The following is an 18,650-nucleotide window of genomic DNA, read 5'->3' on the forward strand; positions in this document are numbered from 1 at the left end:
TTAAAAGCTAGAGCACGTGGTCTCTTCCACTCACCATACTCTCTCCATCATATTCTGGTGCATCTCTTAAAGGCTTCAAGAGCAACAGAGACAGGGCGAGGGCAGGTTAACCTGATCTTTCCACGCTGACTAAAAAGCTTGTGATACAAGCATCCCTCCCATTCAAGCCTGCTATTCTTTATTTGAAGAACCTTCTTTTGCATCAGATTAATATCTACTGACTCATACCCTCATAAATCCTCTCTCTTTTATTCTGATCACCTGTGCCTGAATGAAAGCTCCGGGTAGCTCAAATGCTTATTCGGCCAGCATTTGGAATCTTTGTTCTCACTTGCCTCGTTTGCTTAGTGTATGCACACATGTATACACACACACACACACACACACACACACACACACACAAATATGCATTGTGACATGGATGAAATACATATCTGAAACACAAGAGGGCACTCGAGTGCCACATTATCCAGCCTGCAGGCTGACAATGCAAATCACCATGCAAGTAGCAGAGGAACAAATAGGATCGTATTTCCTTTATTCCACTTCTGTCATCTTGTCCACTGGGTAGTCTTTCAAGGGATTGCACAATGAGAGAGTTAGAGTTTCTGACCTAGCATGGGAGAAAGTGCTGCTCAGCATATCACCATTGCTTCTTGTGGGTGGAGAAAGTGGCAGGGTGGTTAACGTGCTGCTTCCTTTATTAGTAGCGTTCAGGTTTCATTTATATGAATTGCTATAAAGAGCAGGAAGAAACACCCAAAGCAGTCATGCAGTAATAGTTACATGCAGCAATACTTACTCTACAACTGAGTTTTTTCAATGCTTTTTGGCTGTGCATAGCATTTTGTGTATTATCTTAGTGATCCTGACAATATCCCTGCAAGATAGGTTAATGTTATTATCCCCGTTTAGCAGAGGAGCAGGAAGGACTAAGGCTGGGAGACAGAAGTCCCCCTCACACATTAACTATGTGAATAATCATAGATTTGCAGAGCTGGAGAGGACCAACGTCCCGCAATGCAGGAATCTTTTGCCCAACATGGGGTTCGAACCCGAGACCCTGAGATTAAGAATCTCATGCTCTACCCACTGAGCTAAATGTGAAGAGGCTCTACACAATCAAAGGGACAGCAGGAGCACACTATTGACTCTAACCCAAGGTCACACAGCTTATTGATCCTGCCCTCCAGCATCCATGTGTTGAAATGGAGAATGCTATATTCACAGACCTCTAGGTTTCTGTTAGGTGTGCCGGCGTGGTTGCTCGAGAGGTTGGTCTTTTCAAGGCTTTATTATCTATCCAAAACGTTCACAATGCAGATCGACTCAATTCCATGTCTGCTCACTCGCCAGCAGAATCTGGGAGTGGGCGGTCCTTAAACTTTCCCCAGCAGAGTAGTCTTTTGACCCCCACCCTACTCCTCCCCTCTCTGCACGTAAACTGACTGCACAAAGAGGGCGTGGGCAGAGGGGGACCTGCCTCCCCCCCACTTTGTTCATGCTCAGTGCTGTGTCTCTCCCTTGCATACTCCTAGCCCTGCACCCCTTCCCCAATAGAGGCATGGCTTTCCTCCTCCGCAGAGGAAGTGCTGCTTCTCACGATCTTTGGAGGCTCAAACTGCCCAACTGCCCTTCCACCTCTCACCTCTGAGCTGATGGCAGTTCCCTGACAGTTTCCATGGGAGCTGGAATTCTGAGGCTTGATACATAGAGATGGGGGGTAAGAAGTCATGTGACCTCAGAAGCTAGGCATGTGGTGTGACTCCACTTATTTATCTGAGTATGGAGGGACGTGGGTGGTGCTGTGGTCTAAACCACTGAGCCTCTTGGGCTTGCTGATTGGAAGGTTGGCTGTTCGAATCCTCGCAATGGGGTGAGCTCCTGTTGCTCTGTCCCTGCTCCTGCCAACCTAGCAGTTCAAAAGCATGCCAGTGCAAGTAGATAAATAGGTACTGCTGCGGCAGTAAGGTAAACGCCATTTCCATGCGCTCTGGCACTCGTCACGGTCCTCCATGCGCCAGTAGCGGTTTAGTCATGCTGGCCACATGACCCGGAAAACTGTGGACAAACGCCAGCTTCCTTGGCCTGAAAGCGAGATGAGCTCTACAACCTCAGAGTCGCCTTTGACTGGCCTTAACCGTCCAGGGGTCCTTTACCTATCTGAGTTGTTGGGAGACTAAGAACGTGTAGACAGCATCTTAAAAAGCAGAGACATCACCTTGCCAACAAAGGTCCCTATAGTTAAAGCTATGGTTTTCCCAGTAGTGATGTATGGAAGTGAGAGATGGACCATAAAAAAGGCTGATCGCCGAAGAATTGATGCTTTTGAATTATGGTGCTGGAGGAGACTCTTGAGAGTCCCATGGACTGCAAGAAGATCAAACCTCTCCATTCTTAAGGAAATCAGCCCTGAGTGCTCACTGGAAGGACAGATCCTGAAGCTGAGACTCCAATACTTTGGCCACCTCATGAGAAGAGAAGACTCCCTGGAAAAGACCCTGATGTTGGGAAAGATGGAGGGCACAAGGAGAAGGGGACGACAGAGGACGAGATGGTTGGATAGTGTTCTCGAAGCTACCAGTATGAGTTTGACCAAACTGCGGGAGGCAGTGGAAGACAGGAGTGCCTGGTGTGCTCTGGTCCATGGGGTCACAAAGAGTCGGACACGACTAAATGACTAAACAACAACAAACAAAGAACATGCCAGTGGTCACCAAGCGATTCTTAAAGCTAATGTGGGATTTGATTCAGTTTACTTCCCAGGCTTGCAGTGAAACGGGCCAACATGGGAAGCACAGAAGGTTTAGCTAATTGTATAATCTAGTTTGCACAATAGAGTTTCTACAGCAGCTTGGCAGCTTCTTTCATAAGTGGACCCAAGTTTCGCCCAGCAGAGGGCTGTGTAACATTGCTAATGCTGTGTACTTATTGAATAAGCTTGCAGCAAGATGCTGATCAGGGAGCATTGAGTAACAAAGTTCATTCTGCTAAACTCTGGAGCTAAAACAAACAAGCAAACAAACAGAATGCTAAACTGTCTAGTGTCTACCAACAATTGCCCCAGTTTATCCTGGCACGTGGCTCAGACTAACGTTGGTTTCAAAGAATATATCTGAGGGGAAAGTTGTTAATTGTGCAGCAGTTTCATACGAAATACTTTCATAATATTGGCAGAATAACTTCAGGCTGGTATTACTTAGATTTAGAAGAATCTTGGAGCCCAGAATTACTGGGAGTTCTTGTTGCTGTCAGTGGAGACCACTGGCTGAAGTATGCGTCATGGGTTGGGAATATAGGAGCAGAGTTTCCATTAGAGGCAGCATCTACACTATACATTTAAGGTAAAGGTAAAGGTACCCCTGCCCGTACGGGCCAGTCTTGCCAGACTCTAGGGTTGTGCGCTCATCTCACTCTATAGGCCGGGAGCCAGCGCTGTCCGCAGACACTTCCAGGTCACGTGGCCAGCGTGACAAAGCTGCATCTGGCGAGCCAGCGCAGCACACGGAACGCCGTTTACCTTCCCGCTAGTAAGCGGTCCCTATTTATCTACTTGCACCCGGGGGTGCTTTCGAACTGCTAGGTTGGCAGGCGCTGGGACTGAGCGACGGGAGCGCACCCCGCGCGGGGATTCGAACCGCCCACCTTTCGATCGGCAAGTCCTAGGTGCTGAGGCTTTTACCCACAGCGCCACCCGCGTCCCACACTATACATTTAAAGCACTATGATACCATTTTAAGAGTCATGGCTCCCCCCCCCCCAAGAATCCTGGGAATGGTAATATATTAAGAGTGCTGAGAGTTATTAGGAGACCTCTTACTCCCCTGAGAGCTATAATTCCCAGAGTAGTTTAACAATCACTTTCTTTGAATGGAAAAGCTTTGTTTTCTAATCTCACGTAAGACAAATGCTTTAATGTACAGTACAAAAACGGATGTGTTTATTCTCTAGGCTCTCATTGTTTACTAACAGCTGTTTGCATTTTTAACAAAAAAAGATGGTTTAACATTTTCCACTTTATTAAGTCATTCGGACCTTGCCAAGATGCCAGTATTATAAAGCAAATAAATAAATAAATAAATAAATAAATAAATAAATAAAGTCTTTTTTTGTTTTTAAGACAGTATGTTTTTAAAGCTTTCACTTACTGAAATGTGCTTATTCTAGCTCACAACACATTTTTCTGTAAATAAACAAACTTGGATTCTTTGAGAGGTCTTCAAGAACTGATAAGGTCTTGAGATAGCCTGGGTTTCATCAAAAGCTTTCACATTGAAGGTCACTGGCACATTCTTTTAGGCTGTTTCTCAAAAGGCATGTGATTTATTTTATGGCAAATAGGAAGGATCAAGGACTTCTTTTTGGAAATGGCTTTGTGAGTCAAGGTCAAATCTGAAAGTTCTGCTTCTATTACAGTGGTACCTCGGGTTACAGACGCTTCAGGTTACAGACTCCGCTAACCCAGAAATAGGGTTAAGAACTTTGCTTCAGGATGAGAACAGAAATCGTGTGGCGGTGGCGCAGCGGCAGCTGGAGGCCCCATTAGCTAAAGTGGTGCCTCAGGTTAAGAACAGTTTCAGGTTAAGAACGGATTAAGTACCGGTACTTAACCCGAGGTACCACTGTATTGGAGGCCTGACAAAATGAGCAAATATAAACAAAGTGCCTTTTGTTAGCCACGTGGCCCTATGTGTATTCCAGAATTCTTTGCTTCCCCTAGAGACTGATCCCAAAAATCTGCATTACATATTGCAGCTACAGTAGGGCTGTTGCCATAAGGGGCATCTTTACCAGTGGGACAGAGTGAGATAAATCTCCCCCATATAGGGAAACCTCCACTTTGGACTGCTTCCTATTTAACAAGCCTGTTTCAAGATGGCTTTCATCTTTGGCCACAGCTCTGGTGTTGGCTAATTTCAAAAGCCAAGATGTAGTCCACTGAGTAGACAACTGGGTTTTCTTCTGGGAGATTTAGGTTTGTCCTCTTCCTGTTGGCATCACTGTCCCTTAGCCTCTGGTGTTTCCTTGTCTATAGAGTGGGAAATCCTCAGGGAGCTGTTGTGAAGGAAAGCACAATGAGGGCTGTAAAGCCCTTGACAGATTAAAGTCCTAGGTGAGTGATGAGGAGTAGTAGAGAGGCATCTTTTCCTCCAATATTGGGGATGTCTGCATATGCAGCATTTTTTGCAAGGAGAGCAGCTTGCCCTCTAATTGATCGCAGGTAGAAGAGGTACCATATTTTTCCGTGTATAAGACTAGGGTTTCCCCCCTAAAAAATAATGTCAAAAATTAGGGGGAGTCTTATACATGGATAGTCCCGAGTGTGGACTGGCGACAATCTGAGTCTTATAGACAGAAAAATATGGTAATTCTGACAGTGGTTTCTTTCTTCCTTTAGTAATTTGGTTGATGTGTACAGAGAGCTGTTTTCCTCTTCCTTTTTTGCTATTTTTGGGAGCGAAGGATTCCTTTGGGGGTTTAGGGTTTTTGGTTCAGTGGCTTCCTTCAATGCTTGCAGCAGACTGCTGTGTAAGAGAAGAGGCAGTCAGTTTCCCGTAGCTCCTCGTATCGCCTTGGGGTGGTGTTCAGTGCCATGGTGTTCCAGTCACCGTTAAGATCAGAAGAGGCAGAGATTGCACAGTTCAGGTATGCCCCCTGGATGTATGGGAAGAAATAAAGATTCACTCACAGATGAAAACCTGCCCTTGGACAGAATAACTGACTAGGCAAGTTCAATTGCAATAGGGTATGTGACTCACTGCAGGTAGAGGTACACCACATGATAGGATAGGACTTTGTAAACCTTGAGCACCCTAAGATGTGTATGATGAAGGCCCCTGATTCATGAGAGCTGGTGGAAATTCAGATCCCGTGGCTCTTCACCTGCCACCCACCATCAAAGAGGAGTGTTCTATCTGAGGCCCTGCTTCCCCTGTCTCTGTTAATGGCAATTAAAGTGTGGAACGCAGAGTGTTCTTCACCAAAGCCTCTTGATTGTGACACCAACCCTAGGGCGAATTCCAGTGGGAAACACCATCTTTTTGCAGCTGCGTATCCTGGATGTCAGCCAAGTCACCTTTGTATTGCCTCCCACATAAGTGCACCATGTCCTACAGTTGCCGAAGAAACTGTGCAGTACCAACAATTTGGAAGCTTTGGTCAAGGCTGGGTGCCACAGGGCCCAGTGTTGAGATCGCAGGCTGTTCACAAATGTCCACTCATTACCACTGGCCCTTTGGTTCAGAAACAGGCTTCTCTAAAAGGAGTGAGGTGTGGCTGGAGGTGCAAAAGTTCTGACTTGGACTGGAGGGAAATGCAAGGGGGAAATGGCACCTTTGACCACCAGTGACATATCCAGCGACTATGAAACTGACATGCCCTTTCTGAGCATGCAAATCCACAACCTTCCCACCTGCCCAAGAACACTTGTTGTATCCGTCCAGTTGCAATAAAAGACTAAGTAGTTTTTAGTCACTTCCATTATTAAGAAACTGCGGTTTCAGAAATGTTTTAATACGGAGTTGATTTCCAGGGACAATAAATCATGCTGTGGGTTTGGCTCAGTGGTAGGAGTATGCTCATTACATATACTATATTATTTACTATAGTGCTATATTGTTTTAATTAAGGTGAGAAATAAATCTTCATATGAAGCAGGCAGTGGTAGTGTGTGTGTGTGTGTGTGTGTGTGTGTGTGTGTGTGTGTGTGTGTGTTTAAGCACCATACTTTTTCTTCCTCCAAGGAGATAAGCCTCCTTTTATCCTCACAACAACCATGTGAAGTAGGTTTGGTAGACAGAGGGAGGCCCAAAGCCACCCACTGAGCTTCATGTCTGAGAGAGTATTTGAACCCAGGCCTCCCAGGGGTAAATTGTGCATTGTACCACACAGGCTGAAATGGGGACAGGTATCAGCAATTCATTCCTTCTTTACCTGAAGTGCTGGCTAATTTTGCTCATGGGGTGAGAAGTGGCGAGATTAACCTCCAATAGGACTTCATCTAGCAGTTACCGGACGCGACAGTTGCTGTCTATCTGCTACCTATAAGGTCTGGCTCCCAGCTTTAGGCGCTGTGTGGACAAAGTGGAGGTTTTCTTCTTCTCCCTCTTGCATAATACTAGAACCGGGGGCAATCCAACGAAGCAGAATGTCGGAGGATTCAGGGCAGACAAATAAAGTGCTTCACACAGCACATAGCTGAACTCTGGAATTTGCTCCATAGTTTAAAGCCAACTGAGATGGCTTTAAAAGAGGATTAGACCATGGGTAAGCAAACTAAGGGGCCCGGATCTGGCCCAATCACCTTCTAAATCCAGCCCATGGACAGTCCAGGAATCAGTGTGTTTTTACATGAGCAGAATGTGTGCTTTTATTTAAAATGCATCTCTGGGTTATTTGTGGGGCCTGCCTGGTGTTTTTACATGAGCAGAATGTGTGCTTTTATTTAAAATGCATCTCTGGGTTATTTGTGGGGCATAGGAATTCGTTCATTTCCCAACCCCCAAAAAATATACAGTGGTGCCCCACAAGACGAATGCCTCGCAAGACGAAAAACTCGCTAGACGAAAGGGTTTTCCATTTTTTGAGTCGTTCCACAAGACAAATTTCCCTATGGGCTTGCTTCGCAAGATGAAACGTCTTGCGAGTTCTTGCGAGTTTGTTTCCTTTTTCTTAAAGCCGCTAAGCCGTTAATAGCCGCTAAGCCGCTAATAGCCGTGCTTCGCAAGACGAAAAAACCGCAAGAGACTCGCGGAATGGATTAATTTCGTCTTGCGAGGCACCACTGTAGTCCGGCCCCCCACAAGGTCTGAGGGACAGTGGACAGGCCCCCTGCTGAAGAGGTTTGCTGACCCCTGGATTAGGCAGATGTGTGTGGGGATAAAGCTATCAGTGGCTACTAGCAACAGTGGCTATGCTCCACCTCCACCGCTGGAGGCAGTAGGCCTCTGAATACCAGTCGCTGGGATCTGCAAATGCCGAAAGTTGTTCTAGCATTCAGGTCCTGCTGTGGACATCTGGTTGGCTACGGTGAGAACAGAATGCTGCACTAGATGGGTATTTGGCTTGATCCTGCAGGGCTCTTGTTAATGTTCTTATAGAAGGCTGCAGTAGGAGGGGATCAGAGGCAGAAGTAATGGCCACAGACAGTCAAACAAAAGGTTGCGATGAGGGAATAGATTCAGTAGTACTTGAAGTTTCCGGATTCAGTACGGAGCTGGGCCCTTGCTCTTTCTCTTGTGGTGAACAAGGAATTCAGTAGGTGAAACTTCTCTTTTAAAAAAAAATCTAATCATGTAACTTCAATAGTAATGGGATAAGCTGCATCTGGTGAAATTCTCCCTGCTCTGACATAGTTTAAAGCCCAGGAGCCCAGGCATGTCCAATGTTGAATCTTTTGGCAGCCCGAGCTACTGCCTCTCCTCCCACCCCTGACATTTTAATGCCATAATATGTTGCCTTTCCTCTAGGTTTCTCGAAACGCACCTTACGCAACAGACAATATGAAGAACCACGACAAGCCGGAAGACTGGAAAGAAACAAGCAAGCAAGATGAACAAATGGAGATGACCCTAAACTTAATGAAAACAACTGACGAGTTAAGGTGAGAGCAAAGATGTTCTCTGCAAGTTGCTGAACTGTAGTTCCCATCAAACCCAGCCATTGGCTGTGCTTGTTGTGGCTTGTGGGAGTTGTAGTTCTGCAACATCTAGAGGGCCCAAGGTTCCCTGCATCTGGTGTATGGGGTCTGGACAACTGGGAATGCATCTGAAGCAGCACACTCCTCAAACCTCCTTCAGTGTGGTGTAGTGGTTAAGAGCAGTAGACTCGTAATCTGGGGAACTGGGTTCGCGTCTCGGCTCCTCCACATGCAGCTGCTGGGTGACCTTGGGCCAGTCACACTTCTCTGAAGTCTCTCAGGTCCACTCAACTCACAGAGTGTTTGTTGTGGGGGAGGAAGGGAAAGGATATTGTTAGCCGCTTTGAGACTCCTTAGGGCAGTGATAAAGCAGGATATCAAATCCAAACTCCTCTTCTTCTTCTTCTTCCTCTCTTTCTGCTCCTGTGTTAGGTCCAAAGTTACTGTAAGATGGAATGCAGATGAGTAATGTTTTAGTTACCGATGCGATCTTCAAAAGAAAGTGTATTTCTTCACCACCACACACCCTCCCTAGGCCAATGTTGTAGCCCCAGGCCTGTTTTAAACCATTAAGTACTCATTCAACCCCCACGGTGTATTTACTTTTTGTACTAATGGATGCACTGCAAATATTTTCTCATTAGGGGACCAGGATAGCAGTTCTGTCACATTCCAGCCCCACCTGCTTTCAGACTTCCCAGCAGCAATTATCAGCCAGCTCTATTTTTACCTTTTTTAAAATAAAAGGTCCCGAGGCATTCTTACTCTTCTTTTGTTTTCAGTTTTGATTTCTCGTTCACATCTTTATTTCATAATGCACTAAAACATCATCCAGATAGGGAACCCAAAAATTATACTAAATTAGAAACACCTGTCATATACTGAAAGAAAGAAATGTGTTGATCCTGTGTAAGATATTCTGAAATATCTGAAAGTTCTGAAATATCTAAAGTTGTTAAGCCTGAAGAGGGTGGATGGGCAGGGAGGTGACATTCATTACAGTGGTTACAGACACTTCATGTTACAGACTCCGCTAACCCAGAAATAGTACCTCGGGTTAAGAACTTTGCTTCAGGATGAGAACAGAAATCATGCTCCGGTGGTGTGGCGGCAGCAGGAGGCCCCATTAGCTAAAGTGGTACCTCAGGTTAAGAACAGTTTCAGGTTAAGAACGGACCTCCGGAACGAATTAAGTACCGGTAATTAACCCGAAGCACCATTGTACATTGCCAACATTATATGGCTTCCATAATAGGGCAACACAACTGATTACAGTGTTTTGTTTTTATGAGGACAAAGGAAAAGCTGCGGATTCAGTCAAAGGCTCAGCATTTTCAAGTTAGTGATGGGGGGGCGAGCGCAGGGAGAGGAACCTAAAAACTGTAATGCCAGTTACTTTTAAGCCTGGATTATGTAGAAATGTTACAGACTCTAGCCCTCACATTTTGCAGCCACTTTCCTCCATCCTTTACAGAAAAGCCCACAACTTTATACCCTGCATTTGTGTGTGGGTGCAGGTGCAGTCCACAAAAGTTTATGCCACAGATACCATGATACTTGTTTTTGCTGCAACATACTAACATCAGTCATTGCAGATATTTTCCTGGTGTTCTGAGGCTTCTCACAGTTGGGTGTTTTCAGGGAGTAGAAAAACTTTTTAATACTGCTTTTAGAGCTTGAAGATAGCAAGCAGACACTTTTTCTTTAATCAGCTTAAGCTATTCTCCTTCAACAGCAGCTGATAACAAAGCAATTGATACCAGCAATGAGAAGACCGCTCCCCTTCCCAGGGGGGCGGAGTTGCAGGCAGGCCACGAGCATTCCCTGTGTTCAGTGGGGGGCATGGCAATGCCTCCTGCGTCATTGGGGGTCCCAGCCGTGTCATGCCCCACAGCTGACCAATCAGGTTGACTGGGGAGCGTGGCTTACCCAATTTAAACCTACACGCAGCTGGGGCTCAGTCTCCTTTTCTCCTCCTGCGTCGGACAATATTTCTGTGGCTTGCTTTCTAAAACAATGGCACCATCATACACACCCACACCCCGTTTGCTCCACTGTGTACAGATTGAAATAACCTCTGGGTTTTCAGGCAGTTTCGTGTTTTTGATGTTTTGTTATCTGTAGAAAAATGCTATTACAGTAATGGGCTGATGAAATGTTTTAAGTAGATCCATAAATGGAGGTGAGGACATACTGAAAAATTCATAGGATTGCAGAGTTGGAGGGGACCCCGAGGGCCATCTAGTCCAACCCCTGCAATGCAGGAATCTCAACTAAAGCATCCATGACAAAGGGCCATCCAACCTCTGCTTCAAAACCTCCAAGGAAGGAGGAGAGAGACCTCCCGAGAGAGACCGCTCCACTTCAAACAGCTCTTACTATCAGAAAGTTATTCCTGCTGTACTCTTCTCTGTTTGTTTCAGAGCAGCCAAGCGCAAGGAAGTGGAGAATCGCATCAGGCAGCACACGCAAATGATGAATGAAAGAAGGAAAAGGTTAACAGGGATCCCTCAAGAAGATATGGAGAGAGCAAAACAAGACTATGAGATTGTAGGTTGCATGATTACATTTTGTTGCTCCATTTGCTTTTGTTTTTTTTCTGCAAACCGTGGCTATCCTCATTTTATATTCTTTATTGAAAAATAAAAAGGACAAAGTCCACAGAGTAAGATAAAACAAAAAAAAGTAGAAACAAGAAATAGTAGAAACAAGAAGCAGAAACAAAACCGTAGCTTTCTCATTGTTACCAGATCTGCTCATGAATGCTTAAGGCTATCTGACTTTTAGAAGATATCTGAAGGCAGCCCTGTTTAGGGAAGTTTTTAATGTTTGATGTTTTATCGCTTTATCATCATCATCATCATTAATATTCTGTTGGGAGCCACGCAGAGTGGCTGGGGAAACCCATCCAGATGGATGAGGTATAAATTATTATTATTATTATTATTATTATTATTATTATTATTATTATTATTATTTTCCTGCATTATAGGGAGTTAGACTAGATGACCCTCAGTGGTCCCTTCCAACTCTACCGTTTTATGATTCTAACTCATACAACTTATATACATATTCAATGAAGTATCACTGTAGGGATTTTTACTGGAGACAGTTGTGTGCCACAGAAGTTTTTGCAAAAGACATGATTAGAAATACCAATATTGTCAAGGTAACACTACAAATCAAAATTGCAAACCACATTCAAATTTTGCTCTGCAGTTCTAGTCATAAATAAAACACAGTTTCTGCAAAACATGCTTTCCCTAGTTCAGATACAGTGCAAAACTATGGTTTGCTAGTCATCTGTCACCAACCCTCATTCATCTGGCAGCAAATCAGATTTGGGCTTACATCTGAATTGACATATCATGATAATACAGTTTTTTTTGTTCCGGTAAGTTTATGCTCAAGTGCTGCCAAAAACTTAGGGCATCTTACATTTTTTTATATTGGTTAATAAAGCTGCAGTCATGTGCACATTTCTGTGGGAGTGAATCCGATGGAACTAAGTGGGACTTACTTCTAAGTAAACATCCATAAGTTTGATCTGCGTAAGAAGCAAGAGGAGCTTTGCAAGACTCACTTAGATTAAGTCAGACCTCTTTGCAGCTCTCTGCCAAATGAGCTTAACATTTCCATGCTTCTGGCAAAGTGAGCCCTGGCCCAAGAAAGATAATTCCTGATAAATTTATTTGTCTTTATGGTGCCACCAGACACCCCGTGCTCTTTTGGCTACAAGAGACTGATACAGCTACCCCTCTCAAATTGGTATTGGCAGCAAAGTTTTGAGTTGTGCAAAAGGTTTCTTTGAAGCTTTGTTGCTGTGGATTCAGTTCTTTGCTTTGGGGAACAGTGTAGGAACCATTTAGCTTTGGAATCCAGTTACACAAATACAGTGGACCCTCAGGTTATGTTACCTTTGGGTAACGTAGCTTTTGGGTTGCGAACACAGCAAACCCAGAAGTGTATACTTCCGGGTTTCGCCGCATGCGCAGAAGCGCTCTGCGTGCTTCGTGCATGGACAGAAGCACTCTATCGTGCCATGCACATGCGCAGAAGCGGTGCTTCTAGATGCGGAGTTTGGGGTATGTACGAACCCCCAGAACAATTAAGTTCATATCCAGAGGGTCCACTGTACAGCAATAGATAGCTACCTGAGACACAAATGAATAGTTGGGCACTAGCCTTGTTAAGGTGATAACAACTCTAGTGTTCATGCTTTTTATGTTTCCTGCCACAGGCTGAAAACCTAGAACAGCAGCTAGCAAATCTGAAAAGAGACCTGAACCAGGAATATCGTTTCACTGCCTTTACAGGAGAAGCGCAACCACCAGAGAATCCACTGCCTATCAACAAGCCTCCAAATATCTTTTCTAACACGACATTTTAAATTATATTAAAGAGAATTTGTCATGCAGCAGCCACCTACACCAGCTTGCTTTGCAGTTGATCTGCTTTTAACCAGGCTTTCAAATATGTCCTTTTCTCCTTTGTTCTTGTTTGTTTTGCTTTGGAACGTAAAAATTGGAATCTTTCACACTCATCACCCTCCCCGTTTCAATATGTGCCTACAAGGTTTTGAAGTGCCTTCCGTTACTGCATGGTTCTAATGCCGATTATTGTTAATATTACCTTCCTGTAACCCTGCTTCCGAGATGAGCCTCCTAGATATTTGTCATAATTCTCAATCTCTTTTAAGATCCAGTGGAGCAGAATTGCAGGATATCCTACAATTCTAATGTAACGGGCCTCTCTAATTAAAGGAAAAGTTCACACCTTCTAAATGAAGAGTTAAAAAAAAACCCAAGTGATTGGTAATATCCTTAATAAACATATTTCCAGCTGTAGAGAGTGGAAGGTTATCAGATTGGCATTCGACCTCCTGGAGGTTTTAAAGAGCAGCAAGTGACTCACCTGGCCGCTTTCTGCTATGCCTCCTTAGGCAGATCAGTTTTGTAACTCATCATTAAAGCCATCATGTTTTATTTCAAGAGTTTTTTCACTACGGCTCAACATGCAATTTTGGTTTCTATGTCCTTGGGAAGAGTCAAATCCTCCCCCCCCCCCCCCGAGTTTTGTTGTCAGCAATATTTTCTCAAGGTCTTTGTGGTTGTGGACGATTAGAAACTACAGGAGGAACTTGAGGAGCTAAGGCTCGAAAATAAATCATATTGCTTACGCAAGTATTAACCCGATGCAATGTTTCACACTTAGACTGAGATGAAGATCAAATATCACTTTAGCAGGGAACCTTCGCCAGCCTTCCTAGATATACCCTATTTGAAATACCTTTTGAAATAAGGGCATTTTTCATGAAGATTCGAGGAACAAGACATCCTTTTTGTTGCACATTCATGACCCGATGTGCTCTCGGTGCTATCAGGGCAGTCACACACAATCCTGCTTTTAATGCTGTTGGTGTCAGAGGCTTAATGCTGTCCAGCTGGCATAGATAAGACTCCGGACTCCCAGCCAGTTCCAAACTATTTGATTTATTTGACAAAGTTCAAAAGTACATCTCCAGCGTTTCAATTAGCGTCCGTCCCCTTGTTGCACAGTTGCCGCATCTAATATTTCTTTTTCCTTTTCCGTACCCAGCATGCAAGTCTGCGGAAACCCCTCCCCTGACTTCCTCTGTGTACAGAATGACTTGTTCCAGACTCATCCTCCTCCCTCTCTTCGTCAGACCCACTGTCAGACGACAGGCTGCTAATGATCTCTTTAGGCTCTCTATAACTGCTGGTTTCTGTTCTTTCATCTTTTCCCGTTTGCCTCTCCCTGACAGTTGGCACCTGCAAAGGTGTGTGGTTTGTTGTTGTTGTTGTTTTTGGTTTTTTGTTTCACGCTGCTTCTTTTCCAATCAATGCATATCCTATAGCTCCTTGCTCAAATCCCATGACTTTTTATACCAAAATCTTCTGGTTTATTTCCCCCACCACCAGCAAACACACTTTCCTTTCTCTGTAGCCCTCCTAGACAGCAATAGTGTGGTAGCATTGGGGAGGCATCGCAGCACAACTAATAAAGAAGAATAAATTCACTGCTGTGTCAAGAACACGCAGCCAAATACACCTGTGGAAAAAATGCCAGTCTGGAGAGGCCCCAGTAGCAAAGTCTTGGGTAGAAGGAAGGATTTGAGATTTAAACAGATCAGATAAATGCTTCATCTCAGGGTGTGGCTGTACCAGCTGTTATTCCCCCTCCGGATTCCACAAATAGCTGGTGTTCCATCCCTATTTCTAAATCCATCTGTAGCTGTAGTTTTATAGCCACAAAACGAACAGGAGGGATGGTGCTGGCCTTGTAGCTGGAGAGAAATTTTTAGGTTTTCAAAACAGTTGGGAGATACGCATTTTCATACAGCAAAGGGGGAGCATTAGCTAGCTAGAAAATGAGGGATGGGGGTGAACAGGGGATGGAAATGCCAAATGATAAATCTTTGGAAGGAAGAACAGGGATCACAAAATGTTTACTGCAACAACAGAGCCTGGTGATAAAACTTGGGGGGGGGGGCGGGGGTAATGTCTGTTTTAGTTTTTCGGGTTCCTTGCCCTCTGGACACAGATTCTACCTGCTGACTCTTTGGGAAAGATACAGTTAAAACAACCAGAGTTGTGCTGTCCCTCCTGCTAATGTCACTGAAAAAAGACCTGTTTAATTGTTGATGGCCATGCGCTCATTCCCAGCGCTAAAGGATGAGCAAGAGGTACCTCTGAGATGACAAGGGTCACTTTGGATCCACAACTCCAGCTAAATATATTGCTATTGAGCAGGGAATCCCAGCTACAGAAGTGTTTTGGTGGCGCAGCATAATTTGGCTTGTTAACCCAGCGCTGACAGAATAGACTGATATACCTGAACAGCAAAGGTGCTTGGAAAAGTAGGGATGGAGAACCTTGGGTTGAGCGGGGGGGGGGGCAAATTTGTTGAGAAAAATCGCAAAGAAATTGGACTTTTTTTTTTTTTTGAGCTATTTCTATGGAAAATCAGATTTCCCTGGACATTTAGGCAATTTTCGCCCGGACACTGCTTGCCGTTGCAGTATTCTGTACATTTTTTGGACTTGTGGCAACCCTAGGCCAAGCCCCTCTCCCTGTCTCCTCCCCTCTCACCTGTCTCCAGCCCTGCTCCTCACTTTGTGCTATTGCCTAGCTGGAATGCATCTTTGAACTTTGTGACAGTGCCTCTCGGTTGCCTGTATTAAGAGATGTATGTGTGGAAACCTCTACCTTTTTGGCATGACTGAAATGTACTAAGGTAGGAGTCGCCACTTTTGCCTCTGGCCAACTCTCTCTTAGTCTCTGGCTCTGCTCGCCACTGGCATGTAGCCCCAGAATGCTGCTTCTGAGGCAATGCAGTCCTCAGGCTAAAAAGCTCCCATGCGTTCGTCGCCCCCCCCCCCTGTAGAATTGTTCCTGATCTCCCATCTATTGGGCTTGGGAAACTGCATAACATCTTCTTGGCTTCCTGGATGGGTTTGTGTATTGCATGTCTAAGCCTGCCCAGTTCAGCATTTTGGATGTGGTTGGAGGTGAGCACCTAAAACAAGACGGCAGAGAGGGAAGCTTTGATAATTACATCCAGAAGAAGGCGTGTGGAAACTTCACAAGGCATATCCAAGTCTGAATTATTATTATTACTATTATTATTAATTTATTTAATTTCTATACCGCCTTATACCCGAAGGTCCCAGGGCAGTTCACATAAAATAGCAAATACATAAAATCAAAACAAAAAAAGCACAACCCAGTAAAACAAAAACAAAAAGAGCCAGCATTTTAAAAAGGGTATAGGATGTAGATCAAGTCGGGCAAAGGCCTGGTTAAAAAGGAATGCTTTTGCCTGGCACCTAAAGTTGTATAGTGAAGGTGCCATGGTAACTTTCCTGGGGAGAGCCACTGCGGAGAAGGCCCGTTCTTGTTTTGCCACCCTCCTGACCGCTCGAGGAGATACACGAAGAAGGGCTTCAGAAGATGATCTCAGGGTCCTGGTAGGTTCATATGGGAAGAGGCGGTCCTTGAGGTATTGCTGTCCCGAGACATTTACCGGTAATGTGCTTTAAATCATGCTGGAAGGTTGATCATGGGTCAGTTCTGTTTTTCTGCCTGCAGAACACATCAGCAGTGACTCATTGGTCAGCACAGAGCAGCCTTCTCCATCCTGGTTGCTCTCCAAACCATCCTAGACTCCCAATTCCAGTGCAACATGACCAATAGTCAGGGATAGTGAGAGTTGTAGTTCCAAACATTTGGAGGTCACAAACTTGCAGGGGGTTGGATTAGATGACCAATTGGATCCCTTCCAACTCTACAATTCTATGACGCAATGTTGGGGAAGGCTGACAGGGTCTCATCGTATGGTTCCAGCTAGAACAATAGTCCAGGGCAAAGTGTCCCAGCTATGAATGCCCCTTCTCTTTTTTCTGTCCATCATGGGCCACCTACCATCAACTGCTGCATATGCCATTGAGTCTTAACTCCTTGCTTCCTAAGCTACAATTCCTAGAATTGTTTAGGGAACTCTGGGAATTGTAACTCTGTGGAGGGAACAGTGATATCCTAACAACGCTCAGCACCCTTAACAAACTACAGCCCCCAGGATTCTTTGGGGGAAGCCATGACCATTAAGATGGTGTGATAGCGCTTAAGATACCTTCCACGTACTGAGGACTACTTTTCACTAAGGTGTCAGAGCTACAGAACTTCAGGCAGCCAGCAGGGGTGACTTCCTTGAGCGGTCCTCCGTACAAAAAGGCCTTGTGCACAGAAAACAGTTCTAACCCTGACCTGGTAGGTTTCTGTGTAGAGAAATGTTTTCTCCTAGGGAACATTTCTCAGATATTGTACAGCCCAGGAACAGGGTCATTGCCTCAGTAAAATATGAGGGCAGAGGGGTACAGGAGGCCTACAGCACTACTGACCTCGTCAAGGAACGGCAGCATATGAATAACAAAGTTACAAAGAGGTCAACTGCTCAGCTCACAATTTATCAGGAGAGCACCAAAGTATCCACAAGTGCCTTTTCTTGCAACTGTACAAACCTGGTGGTGGTTTTTTGTTCTTGGAGAGAGCCCATTGACTGTACTGTTTGTTGCGGCTCATTCATTGCAAATTAATTGATGTAGTTGATTCTAACTGCAATCATCAATTAACTGCAACGTGCTCAAACAGCTGTTGGTTTTAGTGAGCGGCCTAAGTTTAGATACATTTCCCAAATGTCTAAGTGTATAAAACCACATCTTAAAAATAAAATGCAGGTACATTTGCCTGTGTCAGCTATGGGCAACTTAAATTTGCCACATGATTAACTCTGCATGTCACAGTGTTTCCTTTGGTTTCTCCGTTCTGGGATCAATTTCTAATCATTTGCTTATTTTCCTTTGTCCTTAAAAAGAATTGATCTCTACAGCATTGGACTGAGCAGTGATGTAATGCAGAAATGGTTAGACATTGCAGCTGCATTCCAACATTCTCTTGCCTTTGGGAGTGACAAAGGCAGTTTTCCGGAGGCTAAATATTAACCAACCCTCCTACTCAGCTACTAAAACCTTCAACTGTACTTTGGCTCCCCCCCCCCCCGCCCCGTGGTAGCATCCATTTTGAATTGAGTCAGTACCCACCCATGTTTGATCATGATGTATCATATCATGCTACACTGCTTAGCTCATAGCTTGCCTTGAATATCTGTGTGTACATGATTAGAGAATATTGTGCTGGATCCAAAGGTTAGCCTGGCGGCGAGGGCAGAATTTTCTTTTCCCTGCACATCCAAACCTCTCCAGAGGGTCAGGGGATCTTCCTGAACAACAGGATGAGCCGTGACAAGGAAGTGACTGTTTGGGGACAGAGTGCCAAAAATTGGCCAGAGACACTTTGCAGAAACAGCACTTCCAACATTATACTCTTTTAAGAAGATGGTGAAAACATACCTCTTTTACCAAGCTTTGGGAGGTGAAGAGGTGCAATCTGTTTGAGCTTAGTTTAGTATTGTACCTTTTGCTGTTTTGTGTTAA

At 44.7% G+C, this 18,650-nt stretch overlaps 1 protein-coding gene across 5 annotated transcripts in view; it reads left to right on the plus strand.

Moving 5' to 3' along the window:
• Positions 1–13,623, plus strand: part of LRRC27 (leucine rich repeat containing 27) — a 40,214-nt gene extending 26,591 nt beyond the window's left edge. For all 5 annotated transcript variants that reach the window (XM_028729871.2, XM_028729872.2, XM_028729874.2 and 2 more), the window contains 3 exons: positions 8,469–8,602; positions 11,062–11,188; positions 12,879–13,623. In XM_028729871.2, coding sequence (XP_028585704.1) covers positions 8,469–8,602; positions 11,062–11,188; positions 12,879–13,028 — 411 coding nt within the window. In that variant the 3' untranslated portion in view covers positions 13,029–13,623. The remainder of the gene's footprint in view (positions 1–8,468; positions 8,603–11,061; positions 11,189–12,878) is intronic.
• Positions 13,624–18,650: the final 5,027 nt, after the last annotated feature.

This window comes from Podarcis muralis, chromosome 6, assembly GCF_964188315.1.
Source record: "Podarcis muralis chromosome 6, rPodMur119.hap1.1, whole genome shotgun sequence".
Lineage (NCBI taxonomy): Eukaryota > Metazoa > Chordata > Lepidosauria > Squamata > Lacertidae > Podarcis > Podarcis muralis.